General features: G+C 36.1%; 1 protein-coding gene across 1 annotated transcript in view; it reads right to left on the reverse strand.

The window, feature by feature from the left end:
- Window positions 1–13,721, reverse strand: part of LOC139147062 (uncharacterized) — a 57,200-nt gene that overhangs the window by 28,231 nt on the left and 15,248 nt on the right. Inside the window, exons 6-10 of the mRNA XM_070717915.1 lie at window positions 10,857–11,186; window positions 9,758–9,796; window positions 9,403–9,503; window positions 6,290–6,481; window positions 3,380–3,427 (exon numbers count right to left, since the gene is read on the reverse strand). Of these exons, the coding sequence (XP_070574016.1) occupies window positions 3,380–3,427; window positions 6,290–6,481; window positions 9,403–9,503; window positions 9,758–9,796; window positions 10,857–11,186 (710 nt within the window). The remainder of the gene's footprint in view (window positions 1–3,379; window positions 3,428–6,289; window positions 6,482–9,402; window positions 9,504–9,757; window positions 9,797–10,856; window positions 11,187–13,721) is intronic.

Raw genomic sequence — 13,721 nt, forward strand, 5'->3', positions numbered from 1 at the left:
AGTGGTTCATCACTTTAAATGCCAATTCATTTGAGTAAACTCATTTTGCAAAAAAAATATGATCTTGCAAATGATAAATATATCCGTTCAGCTCGTAAAATACCCCTGACGTCATTACCGTGTAATGGCGACAGTACATGGTTGACTTTTAGGTTAGTGGTGTTTTCATTCGTTAGGTGAAAGAAACCAGGAAAGTATAGCATGTACACGTATGTCATTGCTAATTTATTTGTATATTGTCAGCAGTAATGCGTTGAAGGCAATATGAAATTAAAATGCACATGATTAATATCTCAATGAAAGCAACTTCAGCGCCGTATCACTGCAACTATTAATATAGTAGCCTGCCTGATGACCAACATGGCGATTACTTTACTCCATGGACTATTTTTGTGAATAATGGCATCACACAGTTATGTATTTTTCTTATAATCGCTTATTGGTAAAACTGACCTTGCAATATTCGTTTCCGCTAATGGACTTTGTAAATTTCATCAATCTCATGCAGAGATGATGAACAGATTATTGGTCGAATGCTGTGACCTTTATAATGAACACGCAGAGAAAATACACATAAAAAATTTACAGCTCGTTATGATGAGTGAAGGGTTGTCATAGATTGCCGGGAAGCTTGAAAATATTTTACTTTTAAATCTCAATTACCAGATAGTTTCATCATAGCCGGGAAAAGAATTGAAAGCAGGGAGAGGAAGATGAAGAAGTGATCACCGTCAGGAATTGCAGTTGATATAAGCCAATTGATCGACAACATGCCAGCCGTACAAAATGATCTATCTCTTTTATTATTCGTGTAGAGAAGCTTACAATAAATTGCAAAACAGAAATGGGTTTGATTGGTATTCATCGACTTATTCATGGACAGTAAAGTATGGCCAATTTTTTATGAAAAAAACCCCCGAATTGTATCTGTGTTTATGTTTATGATATAGAATGTATTTTTTCATTTTAGAAGTTTCTCGAAAACTTGCAAATATAATTTATGATACCAATAAAGTTTTCCTTGTCCTCTGTAAAAAAACAAACAAACAAACCACACGTGCACACAGCCATTTTGCTCTAACCCCAAAGATTTCCCCCTTATCCTATATGGAGCTAGCTATAACTTCTCATTATGTCATTTAAAGTTCCCACTGTGAACAATCTTTGAATTTCTTTCCTGACCTTCCAGCATAAAGGTCATGAATACATCAATAAGGTAAGTAATATTGAGTTCATAATCGGTATTTTCATCTCCAGTTTACGAGAAAGAATGGTTTGATGCTAACAATGCCTCGTGCCTTTTATACGGTACAAATCATAACACAGCCTTTTATACGGTACAAATCATAACACAGCCTTTTATACGGTACAAATCATAACACAGCCTGTTATACGGTACAAATCATAACACAGCCTGTTATACGGTACAAATCATAACACAGCCTTTTATACGGTACAAATCATAACACAGCCTTTTATACGGTACAAATCATAACACAGCCTTTTATACGGTACAAATCATAACACAGCCTTTTATACGGTACAAATCATAACACAGCCTGTTATACGGTACAAATCATAACACAGCCTTTTATACGGTACAAATCATAACACAGCCTTTTATACGGTACAAATCATAACACAGCCTTTTATACGGTACAAATCATAACACAGCCTTTTATACGGTACAATCATAACACAGCCTTTTATACGGTACAAATCATAACACAGCCTTTTATACGGTACAAATCATAACACAGCCTTTTATACGGTACAAATCATAACACAGCCTTTTATACGGTACAAATCATAACACAGCCTTTTATACGGTACAAATCATAACACAGCCTGTTATACGGTACAAATCATAACACAGCCTTTTATACGGTACAAATCATAACACAGCCTTTTATACGGTACAAATCATAACACAGCCTGTTATACGGTACAAATCATAACACAGCCTTTTATACGGTACAAATCATAACACAGCCTTTTATACGGTACAAATCATAACACAGCTTGTTATACGGTACAAATCATAACACAGCCTGTTATACGGTACAAATCATAACACAGCCTGTTATACGGTACAAATCATAACACAGCCTTTTATACGGTACAAATCATAACACAGCCTTTTATACGGTACAAATCATAACACAGCCTGTTATACGATACAAATCATAACACAGCCTTTTATACGGTACAAATCATAACACAGCCTGTTATACGATACAAATCATAACACAGCCTGTTATACGGTACAAATCATAACACAGCCTGTTATACGGTACAAATCATAACACAGCATGTTATACGGTACAAATCATAACACAGCCTTTTATACGGTACAAATCATAACACAGCCTGTTATACGGTACAAATCATAACACAGCCTTTTCTACGGTACAAATCATAACACAGCCTGTTATACGGTACAAATCATAACACAGCCTTTTATACGGTACAAATCATAACACAGCCTTCTATACGGTACAAATCATAACACAGCCTGTTATACGGTACAAATCATAACACAGCCTGTTATACGGTACAAATCATAACACAGCCTGTTATACGGTACAAATCATAACACAGCCTTTTATACGGTACAAATCATAACACAGCCTGTTATACGATACAAATCATAACACAGCCTTTTATACGGTACAAATCATAACACAGCCTGTTATACGATACAAATCATAACACAGCCTGTTATACGGTACAAATCATAACACAGCCTGTTATACGGTACAAATCATAACACAGCATGTTATACGGTACAAATCATAACACAGCCTTTTATACGGTACAAATCATAACACAGCCTGTTATACGGTACAAATCATAACACAGCCTTTCTACGGTACAAATCATAACACAGCCTGTTATACGGTACAAATCATAACACAGCCTTTTATACGGTACAAATCATAACACAGCCTTCTATACGGTACAAATCATAACACAGCCTGTTATACGGTACAAATCATAACACAGCCTTTTATACGGTACAAATCATAACACAGCCTTTTATACGGTACAAATCATAACACAGCCTGTTATACGGTACAAATCATAACACAGCCTGTTATACGGTACAAATCATAACACAGCCTGTTATACGGTACAAATCATAACACAGCCTGTTATACGGTACAAATCATAACACAGCCTGTTATACGGTACAAATCATAACACAGCCTGTTATACGGTACAAATCATAACACAGCCTGTTATACGGTACAAATCATAACACAGCCTGTTATACGGTACAAATCATAACACAGCCTGTTATACGGTACAAATCATAACACAGCCTGTTATACGGTACAAATCATAACACAACGGACAAATATCTAAAATGACTTACCATTTCTTCAATGAGGTTTCCTAAGACGTTCAGTACATCAGCAAGGTTCTGAAAAATACAAACAAAATGTAACTTTTTCTGGGAATCTGAACGATATTGGATAACGGCGTTTAATATTTTCTTTGCAGATAATACATAGCATGTTAAAATAAACTAAGTTGTGTTTAGCAGGAACATCCTGAGATATCAATATGCGATTCCCTGACATTCGAATTCACATAGACGATAATCACCAGCGTTAATGAAACAATTTAACTGACTTGACAAACAAAAGTTGTAATTTAGGACTGTTTCCGACATGGCCGTTGCATAGTTTGCATGAACGATATTATTATTGTCCATTTAAGTATTATAAGAGCATATTGGAGCTCTCATTTTAAGGAAGATCAAAAATGTATAATTGCTCTTAAAATGAAAGTATATTCGGTATCTGAACGTTCACATTGCATAGATTGTACTTTAAATCGGCCACTGATTTATTCTTAAAATTTTTTGTTTGTTGATAAACATTTTAAGATTAGAAATCAATGGCAACATTTGTGAAAAATATAAGAGAAGACGATTTCAACTTGCCGTCCAAGGAACTCTGCATACAATTGATGATCACCCAAAATACAGAGAGAACTGAAAACCAATTTTGGTTTTTCTGAGGGGGAGGGGGAGCAATTACTGAATTGAGTATGCAGTACGCTTGCACAATTCTGCCATTACTCGGTCACAAACGATAATTGGTTACTTTTTACGTGAGTTTAGCGATGACAGAACCACTGTTACTGACAGTTAGCACCGAAAATCGTGTTTACACACCAAGAAACGAATTATTTCATCAACATTCGATGTTAGATTGCAATTTTTGCAACTGAAGAAAGAAATAAACCGATCTAGTGGACATGGCAACATGATAGAACATAGAAAATACCTTGTATTTGATACTTTGAATTTGTATAGGGGTCACTATTTATTTACGAAATTCAATAGAAAGTTAAATAGATATCATATATCAACCGAGATGGCTTTATTTACGTTCTTCTTCAATCAAGAATGTGTAAACCAGCAGTGCATACATTAATGCTCAAAGACTACAGACAATTGGACTGCATCACGTTTGCACAAATACATGACTGTGTTACGAATAGTCCTAGAAAGGTGTCTTGAAAGATCGTTAAAAGTAGCTGAGCTAGAATGCGCCTCGGGGACATATTTTGACTCTCAACTTTTTACAATTCTTTTCTGGTTTACCGCTTGCGGGGACTCATTTTGATGCTCTTGGAGTCAGTAAAGATTTCACTTGTTTACTTCTGTGAAAATTGAAATGTATTTTTCCCTATTGAGTTAACTCACAGATGGCGGCCATTTTGGATTTGAAGTATCTGTAAACGTTTCATAATTCGTTTCTCTATTACCAAAATTTGCACGGTGACCCCTGATTTTCATTCTTGAGTTTTTTGGAGCTGAGAATGGTTGAAAGTATCGTCGAGGAAAGTTTGAGCAAAAGTTTAGTTTTTTAATTTCGAGTTGCCTGCTACCTTAAAAGAACAAACTCTGCTTTTCCAAATACTATATTCCTTTGCGAGTACAACTTGCAAAAAAGCACCGCAATTTTCAATAGCAGCAGACGTGATAGAGGGACCGTGGTTTGACAATCTTGTTTTCATGACAAGGTCTTTTCATTCAAGGTCTTTCCAGTTACATAAGTTTTGTCGATCAAGTCTATGCGTTTTCCCGGAGAATTGTCTTCTCGGAAACGGCGTGTTATTATCGTTATGAAGTCATGTCCTGTAAGCTTGTTTTGAAAATAGATATCTATGCTATGCGATGGTGGCTTGGTTCGTAAACCATGATGACTTCACATCACACAGCAAGAAGAACTTGTCTTCTCTCAAGCGAACATTCTAGCGGCAAATACAGAAGCACATAGTTACCATAATTGGCTATCAATAACATAGGTAGATAACAAGCCCAAGGTAATTGTCGGTATTCTCCAGATGCATTTGTCTCGGAAAGAAATATTAGAATGGAGATACTAAGTAAGGCTGTCGTGGTGTTCTAATTTCCGTAAGGGGCTGAAACGTGTCATGTCTGGTCATTATCTATTTATTGATCATGACAAGTGATTGATGCTTCCTGTTACATTTCTTGCTGGTTGATGTGACTGGTAATTGAACAACAACCGATATAATGGCTATTTCTGTTCGTGCAATCACCGAATGCTAGCCTGTCTCCTCAGGAGAAAGAGATTGACGAATGGCGTACAAATCATTTATCACTCCGAATTTTCAAGGAAGTGCGTGTAATGATGAAATAGAAGTCCTGGTAACCGTGACAACGATGCGAATATTACTGCGACTTTATATTGCATTAGGTGATATTCGATATGTATGTATGTATGTATGTATGTATGTATGTATGTATGTATGTATGTATGTATGTATGTATGTATGTAATTGCGTGCGTGCGTACGTGCGTATGCCGGATTGACCTAGATGAAAAAGCAACAAGCTTCGTGAAGCTACTCGACAATGTTGCGTATCAATAGCGCATACCTGGAAAATGAGCATATTGATCTACAATAACTATGATGTGGATAGCGGGCTGTGTAATCCTCAACCTTTTGTGTGTATATACGCGACACTACAGACAAAGCATTGGACCTCGTTTAACACAGGCAACAAACTATTGGACAAAAATTCCGTTGATATATTTACAAAGCAGTATATAAGTTTTATGTTGTTATGTGGATCTATGTTTTATGTTGTTATGTGGATAAAAAATAATCGAAACAAGTACAGGACATATATTTGTTTTACGTGATGTGTAAGGACCGACACTAATGTCTTGATATGTTCACTTGCACATTGATTTACGACTAAAATAATGCTATCACACTTTATGACAAGAATGTCAACGCACCTTGATGTACACATTCCTGTTCAGTTGTGCTCTCAGCATCTCAAAGGGTGTCAATTCAACCAATAATGATGTAACAGTGATGAAGTAATTGACGGAATCCGATGTCAAATTGTTCGCCATTTTCAGCTGACTCAACAATATGGCCATATACATATTCACATCGTATGGGGAGACCGACGTCAAACTTGTTAACTGAAAATAATGTAAATCAACTAGTAAACCCAGCGTATGCTCAATCTTACTTCTTCTCATTAATAGATAATCATGTGACTGTGGCTTCAAAACAATTCAGTATATTAATTTATAACAAATGAAAATGCAAAAAGTCAGAGCAACTAATTCTATAATTCATTCAGCTTCTTTTGCGTTCCATTGCGTTCCAATTCTCAAACGTTCAACCCTGCTCGTCGTGCATATATACCCCAGTTGTATAGATGTGAGTACATGTTCGATAAATGTTCTTATATTGATTTCCATTGCTATATTGCACATGACATTTGACAAGCATTTACTATTAACAGCTTTAAACGTAACGATGCGTCTCTTGTTAATAGCCCAGTCACACCTTGACGATTAGCCAGTATATGCCAACATATGTAAAATTTGGCGAATACGCTGGGCGTACGTCGAATACGTTATGGGCAAGTTTTGTATAAGTTAAAGGTACTGTTCGCGATCCCTGGGATCGCCTTTGTTCTAGTCTGTAAGAGGATTATGGAAGTGTGATAACTTTTTGTTTTCCATTGAAATTGTAATCTGGTGGGTAAATTTTCTGAGGAGACAATCTGGTGTCAACACATGCCTTTAAGAGCACGCTGAAGCACGCTGGTATACATCGTAGTACGTCGAGGTCGTCAAAAACTGCGCACGCAAAAACCTTTTTGACGTATGCCAGCGAATGGATCATACGTCCCGCGCACGTAGGTAGGTTATGCGCTCGTTGATACACGTTGACACACGTTACTTGTAAGTTACTCATAAGTCGAAATGCGTCGAGATAATTGTCTAGCGTACCCAAAACATATTTCTAACCAATGAGTACATGACATGAATACGCTATGTATACTCCCAAAATTGAAAAACACATCGTTAGTTCAGTAAGCCAGCGTTTTAGAGAATTTTTGATTACGTCGGCATACGCTGCCTAAATCGTCAAGGTGTGACAGGACCCAAAGGTGTATCATCGATATTAGCATCTCACATCTCTTAAAATTACATTGCTCACTCATTTTGGTGTTTGAATTACAATGTTAGGGATTCTGTGATAAGATTCAAGTTAAATAAAGCACATGAAGCACATGCAATCTCTCATTCGACGTTATTAACGAAGGCAGACAGTGACATCGCTACGTGTGTTCATTGTGACAGATAAGAATATAAAGTGAAAGTACTTCAAGTAGACCGGGCGAAAAGTCTAGCATGTCATTCGACGACTCGAAGTATAAGATATGCTATGACAGATTCAAATAAATGACAAAACATGTCAGGGTTAGGCAATCTTTAACTATGAACTTTATAGTTAATGGCATGATGAGAAATGAAAAGTTTTGTGTCAGAAGAAATAGCGTTTCTTTTATTTATAAATCAATCCCTTTTAAGTAGGTCGGATTTTCTTGAAGATCTGTTTTTAGCTAATGAAATTTACAAAGACATAAGCATTTCAAGTTCAAAGCAGCTAGCACAAAAGTTTTTAATTTAGATATTTCAAAAGTAAAGTTCAGATTGTTGATGAAAATTCAGGTCTAATAATAATAATAATAATAATAATAATAATAATTATTATTATTATTGTTGTTGTTGTTAAAATTTTTTTAAAAAACACACTACACATACGTCACAGTGCGCTGTACAGAACACACAAAAGAATATGCAAATTTACAATATACGTTCAACTTAATTCATTCTGGAGATTTTAAACTGTTTCCCCCTCTGGGAGGGAAAGCATTAAAACCTACATTGATAAAAGAAAGGCACATTTCTATAATGCATTAAATGAATTTAGTGGATTGATTTATGGTAGCATTGAAGTGCGTAAATAACATGGAACACATTGCAATTTGCAATTGTGTAAGATGAATTCTAATGATAATGGTACACCAAGCATTTCATTATATATTCAATAAACGACAGTAGAATACAACATAAACACTATGTCAACATTTGCATGTTATGTTTCTTAATTACCAACCGTACTCAAAGAACAACTTTCGCATATTTGACAAACAAGACCAAAATTTGAAATTCTGACTAACAGCCAGCTTGTCATTTGGTAAACGAAGATACTTTGATGTTTTAAGTAAGCTAAAATTTCACCGTCATGGTTTTTAGCCATTAAATTAAACTGACTAGATAGACAATATGAACTTAAGTAGTTCTCTGCGTTAAAATGATGAATGACATTTTAAAATTGCTCAAATCCTCCAAATGCAATGGATAAATAAAGGAAGGAAGAATTAAATATATGTGATACATTAAGTAAACGTGCGTTTGACAAATTTGTTAACAAATATTGTGACTGGCGTCGTTCGGCTGCATATAAGGGTACGATAATGACCAGTTAATTAAGTTTTAGAGTCGCGATCTGACAAAAATAAGATTTCTAATGTTTTGCCCCGGATTTGGTTTCGCGTCAATGGTTTATTCTATTAAATGTATTGACAGGGAAGCAATGATTACAACCAGTAAGTTGTCAAGACGTCCCGATGTTCCTTTGCGCCATCAAGACGTCCCGATGTTCCATTGCATCATAGTCAAGACGTCCCGATAGTCGCGGCATAGTCAAGACGTGCTGATAGCATTTATAATCAAGACGTGCCGATATTCGCGGCATAGTCAAGACGTGCTGATAGCATTTATAATCAAGACGTGCTGATATTCGCGGCATAGTCAAGACGGCATAGTCAAGTACTATTGGCTGCTTTTCAGTGTATTCATTCATTTGACATCTTTAATGTTGCGTTTTCTATTTTTGTGAAATTCAGTGATTACAGACTAAAAAATGCTTCATTGGATTTAGAAATCCCGAATGAATAAGAAATGCCAATTTAAATACAACAGAACAACAAGACCAGTGGCAAATCATACAGACAATATAAGTGCAAATGCAGACTAACCTGTTGAAGAAGATCACATAACTCGGCATCCACACATTGGCTATGCTCTATTGTTGAAATAACAGGTATTATGGTTGTGTGCAACTGCTCGCATGTCCTTCCTAAGAAGTGAACGGACTTTGATTAAATCTCTCAGAATACATTAAAATTCAACGGATCTTGCTGACAGTAAAAACAAGTACAAATATCAGTGTTTTTTTCCGGCATGTGCTAGCATTGTACGTCTCTTTATGGAGTATTATGGCCATGAAGAATGAATTGAAGGCGCTCTTGTGTAAATCTTTCAACTGCCTCACATGTCATTTGTTACGCTCTACTACTTGAATTCATTTTATCGTATATTCCACTGGCTTACCTCCACCGCTATTGCCTCCTCCTAGGCCGAATTGCTTCGCTGTTGAAGAAAAAATGACAGTTCTTCGAAATAAGGAAATTGAAAATTCTCAAGATACCTATCGTGTATACAACTCTTACTAGTATTCGGAGTATTTAAGCCATAAGACCATCCGGACGCTTCCAAAGTTGTAATTTCAACATTTGAACGGCAGCATAGATAAAGACAGTGTTTTGAGTCACACCAAATCATTGAATAAAATAATAATAATTACGAACATCGGCTTGGATGCAAATTCTGAACATAAATACATATATATGTAAGTTTGGACACTGTGGAGAGACTGATCACGTTTAACAGTTTATCAATATTGATCATCTCAACTCAAAAATCACCTGATCAACAGATTTAGCCCATCGTCGTAAGCCACACGCCTCTTTACGGCAACAGCTTTTGCGTAGGTCAGCGGAGCGGAAATTATGCTCTGGCTCGCGAGAATGATTTAGCCCTTTATTAGGGAAATTAGGAACACAGGACCTTGGTTGGCATGTAAAGGAGTGAGTTGACGACTTTTGCATTCTTTCTCTAAATTTCAGCGTGAACAAACAACTTATCAATGATAACTACAGCGTTTTCTTGGTTGAATAGTATAGGTCAAGAATTATCGATTTATTCAAAAAGGCCGGTCCTCTCGGTTAAAAATGACAAAGAGTTTTTGCAGTACAACTTTTCATAAAACTTGTGAATCAAATCGTGCTACTTCATAATACATTTAACACGATTAGAACTAATTTTGGAGAATTGGATCTTTCAATTTTTCAAATTTATCAAAAGTGCTAGGTACCATATAGCTTAAAGCTGCAATATTACCGATTGCCGATATGAACAAGTATAAGCTTATTGCGAAGATAAAAGAAAAGCAGATGCGCTTGCATTTGCAGTTTAAACCAACATATATATACTACACCATCCAGTTATCCCAAAATTAGTTCTAATCACGTTATTCATAACTTGTATGAAAAACGTTCAATTATTGATATACTATACATGAATAAAATACCTAAAATACTTTATTAGGAAAAGTAGAAGCATTGTCCACACATCATATGTAGTTACGTACCTCGCATGATCAAGAAGCCATTATGTCCGTCATTGGGATTACCTTGGCCGCCATTTAAATGTTTAAGTTGACTGGGTACGTTACCAGTTACATATCCTGTCACAGTGATGTCAATGACACCGCCACCGCCTCCTTGACCACAGTATGTATCGTTGTCTGGTAAATAGCTACCATCGCCCCCGCCAACTTCCAAAATACCAGTCACAGCAAAATTAACAGTATCGGCTTCCAGCCGAATTCTACCCCCACTTGCACCACCATTACATCTGTCTATCTCGTTTAATGACAAACTCTGATTACCAGACTGTCCTCGAGCAGTGATAGGTTTCTCTGAAAGATTGGAACATGAAGTGAATTGTATAAGTCATATTTGAGTTTTAACCCGAGAGTTTCAGATTTCCGCTATTTCCGTGCACAAACATTTCGGAAAATGCTTCTCAGGTATGCTGTCACCATGCAACGATCGTTTATGGAAACTATATAACTGTTGTTGTTAAGCAAATGTGATATGACCAGACTGCAAAACTAAAGTAATGTCCCAGGGCTTAGTAATAATATTCTCGTTTTGTTGAGAACATATTCTTGCCAACTGTCTACACGCTTTCAAATTGACAAAAAAGGCCAAAAAAACCAAAACAAAACAAAAATATAGAGACAACTGAAACAGCTATTTTTATATTAAAAAGGGGGACAAATCTAAATGAAGGCCAAGGAATCGATGGACCAAATACAAAAACTGACAGGTGAGCAATTTCAGGAAAAGAAATGATACCACCAGAAATGGGAGAAAAACCCTTACAAACGTTAAAAGCAAACAAGATAATAGTTGTAGCAGATCAGATTGCTAGGAACCTACAAAGTTTATATGTACAAATTCTATTCTAATTTGTTTGTGTGAAATGAGAAACATTTATTAAATTTGAAATCTTGTAGGCAATGGGTATCAAAAAGTTGTACTGACCCAAAAACGAGTATATTCGATTATATTAATTAATTAATTAATTAGTGTATGTTAAATATTTACATTTGTAAATTTTGTCATCATTTGATCAAATTGGTTGGGGTTATTCCTAGGAAGCTCCAAACTAAATTTCACAGCTATCATGCAAGACAGAAAGAAATTTGAAAAAAAACCCAAAACAGATATCTTTAAATTCACATAAGCAAATGTTATGCTAATCTGAATAAATCTGAATGAGGATATCACTCGACCCTACCAATCAAATTTGGAAGCTTTTAGACAAGGGGTGTCGTAGATACTTTGACAGAAAACGAGAACATTAGACCATAAAATTAACATGCGAAAATGTTATCATTATGTGAACGAAACCAAATAAGATCGAGGGGGGTTGTAATAAAAATATGAAAGTTTTGTGACCAGTGGCTTCAATGTGCAAAGTTAAAGAAAGACAGACAACAGACAATCAAAATATCGGAAGAGCTCCGCGTCGCTTTTGTGTCAGGACAGAGGCCCACAAAATACATGGGATTACAGGCATATTGATAATGAAAATTCCCAGAGAAATCACGATGATGAGTATAGGCGTCTCATCTTGTTGAGCAAAATACTGTCGTTTACTGTTGTCTTTGTATAAAACGACAACAACAATTTTGACTGACATTCTACACCATCCATTCTGAAATCGTAATCATCAACATCCAGCATTGGTTACCACTCAATACTTGAACTCAAAAATCGCCATACAAATCAATGACGTATGGCTATCAGCAGTTGATCCGTATTTAAAAATTTGTCTGCCTATGACAGGTCTTACATTTGCAGGTTCGGACTTGAAATTGTGATAATTTCAAGCAATTAAAATTTAATTGAAAATTTATCATTGAAAATATTTCAGTGTACACTGTGTTTAGTTTATGGACAGTAACCTGACTCCTTACGACCATCAAGGTTCAGTTTTTCATAGCGAAGTACATCGGGTAACACTGTTGATCGTTTGCCCTTTTAATTCATCGAAAGGAAAGCTGTAGACTAACAATGAAGGAGTGCGCATGCGCATGAGGTTCTTATCAGTCAAATAGAAATATCGTTCTAGCTTCGGGAGTTGGTTGGTTTTTTAGGAGGATAATTTGAAGCTGAGTAGCATTTTGAGAGAATGGAGATCTTAACATCGCTTATCGGTCGCTTAAACGGCATAAGAAGCCTACTACAGCTGTACAATTTACAGCAAACGACACACGTTCGCGTACGCTTGAGTTTAAAGAAGACGTCACTAACAATCGCTTTATAGCAACATTTGTGTTCTGGTTATATTCATTGCAAAAAATAAAGAGGTCATGACAAGATTGTTTATCGTATCTGTCCGAGAGGATCAGCTGACTGCAGTTTAAACTAGTGTTGCTATTATTTCATATAATTCGAATTCAAGCATTCACTTGTCCTATGTCCTGTTTCAGAAAATGTTGTGCCAGACTTGTGATTGTACAATGTCTCTTTTGATTACATGTTGACGCGTACGAACAAGTAGAGTACAACTTGGTAGTATTTTTGGAAACACAACAGTTTCAACTATGGTACTTCAGTCTTCGATTACTACAGATGGAGAAGTTGCAATCACGTCTTCCTATTCAGCCTTAATGTGCTCAACAAAGTCACGTCGTATAAATGTTAGGTTGATCCGTTCACCGGAAACTGAGTCAACTTGCCTGTACATACAGTTACTTTCAATGCACGAATATTTACGAGGAAAATAATTTGGTGAATGGGATTCGGCTTCTCTCGGTCTGGTTGTAGCATAATACATAAATGCAGCCTTTCATATTGTCTTCTTTTTCAAAGGTCACATTCATTGAAGGGCCCATTTGGAGTAGAATTGTGCGTGGCTATTGATTGTGAACACAGTCAAT

This window comes from Ptychodera flava, chromosome 13, assembly GCF_041260155.1.
Source record: "Ptychodera flava strain L36383 chromosome 13, AS_Pfla_20210202, whole genome shotgun sequence".
NCBI lineage: Eukaryota > Metazoa > Hemichordata > Enteropneusta > Ptychoderidae > Ptychodera > Ptychodera flava.